At 57.1% G+C, this 1,587-nt stretch overlaps 1 protein-coding gene across 1 annotated transcript in view; it reads right to left on the bottom strand.

Annotated features, from left to right (window-relative positions):
- The window catches only part of NR2F2 (nuclear receptor subfamily 2 group F member 2), a 12,251-nt gene that overhangs the window by 4,206 nt on the left and 6,458 nt on the right, over nt 1-1,587 (bottom strand). The window contains exon 2 of the mRNA XM_026073259.1: nt 1,342-1,585. Coding sequence (XP_025929044.1) covers nt 1,342-1,585 — 244 coding nt within the window. The remainder of the gene's footprint in view (nt 1-1,341; nt 1,586-1,587) is intronic.

The raw sequence follows: 1,587 nt of genomic DNA, 5'->3' as shown, positions 1-1,587 counted from the left end.
GTTGTGCCCCCCTCCCCCCCAGCACCCCCTCCTTCGGCTATGCAGCATACGTCTTTGTGTGCCGGGGTATTTCTCCTCGTTACGGCTTAAAAAAAGACCCCCGAACCCAACAACAAAACGGCGCATTGATCTGAGGCCGGGGCAGCGGGGTGGGGGGCAGGGAGGGAAGGAGCACTTCAGTTCAAAATCCCCGGCGCCGGTCCCGCACGCCTCGCTCCCCCACCCAGGCGGCCGCTGTTTATAGATATATATATATATATATGTTTTTTTTTCCCTCCCCTTTTAGAGGAGAAACGCAAAGGGACGCGGCGGCGAGGCGGCCCGCGGCAGGTCCCCACGCGAGGCCGGGGCGCAGAGCGGGCCTGGCGCCTGGCTGCCGCCTCGCGCCGGTGACAGCGGCGGCCGAGGCAGAGGCAGAGGCAGAGGCAGCGGCCGCCCCGGGGCCGCCTCTGTGTGTGGCCCCTCGCCCCGGCAGCGACACAAAGAGGAGCCCGAGGAGCCCGCGGCGCCCGGCCGGGCTCCCCCTCCGCCGCCGCCGCCGAGCCGCGCTCCGCTCTGCCCCGCCGGGGCGAGCCGGCACCGGGCGGCGGAGCGAAAGGGCCCTAACCGCGAGGGACGGCACGCTGCCATATGCATGCACACACACACGCATGCATATATATATACACATATATATATACACATATAACATATATATAATTATTGTTTTTTTAAGGAGCACAATCCGGCTGGGGATCCACAGCGGAGCGCTGCGGAGCCTCGGCAGGCTGAGCCCCATTGTAGGAGTAATTTGAACCGCCTGTGTAAAACTGCAGTCTGAGGCTGGGGGATACATATCTATATGTGTGTGTGTGCCTATGTGGCGGGGCTCTGTGTGTGTGTCCACACGCGCGCAGGGCTGCTACAGGCACGGGGGGTAAGGCTGGACATGCAGGGGGGGAAGTATTAAAAAAAAAAGAAGAAGAAGAAGAAAAAAAAAGAAGTCAGCACACGTCAGAACCGTCATCTCGCTGCTAAGCGGCGTGAAACTAAAATTCCACTTCCAGCAAACCTCCATCAGCAAAATCAAAACAAACACAAATCAATTAGGAGGGCAGGGGGAAGCATGCAAGAGCCCCTGCCTCCGCTTCCCAGCCCACCCTCTCCAGCACCTCTTCCTTCCATTAAGAGAAAGTTTCTCTACGTTTATTCGGGGAAAGGGGGGGGGGAGGTTCTGGTTGGGTTCGGGGTTCGGGGGGGGTATTAAAAGTAGTAATAGTAATAATAATTATATATATATATAAAAAAAAACAACAAACAGCGCAGTGAGTGAGAATTGGAAAACAAATGAAATCCCAATACCTTCCCGTCTCATGCCAACTTTGAGGCATTTTTTGAGGCGGCAGTACTGACACTGATTGCGGTGGTGCTGGTCAATGGGACAGTTCCTGTTGGCACGACAAGTGTAGCTGAGATTCCTCCTGACGCTGCGCTTGAAGAAACTCTTGCACCCCTCGCAGGTAAACTGGCCGTAGTGCTTGCCGCTCGACTTGTCGCCGCACACCACGCACTCGATGTGCTGCTGCTGCTGCTGCTGCTGCTGCTGCT

This window comes from Apteryx rowi, unplaced genomic scaffold, assembly GCF_003343035.1.
Source record: "Apteryx rowi isolate R43461 unplaced genomic scaffold, aptRow1 scaffold_11, whole genome shotgun sequence".
NCBI classification, from domain to species: Eukaryota; Metazoa; Chordata; class Aves; order Apterygiformes; family Apterygidae; genus Apteryx; species Apteryx rowi.
The sequence above is the reverse complement of the archived record's forward strand: the minus strand, read 5'-3'. Positions and strand labels throughout refer to the sequence as shown.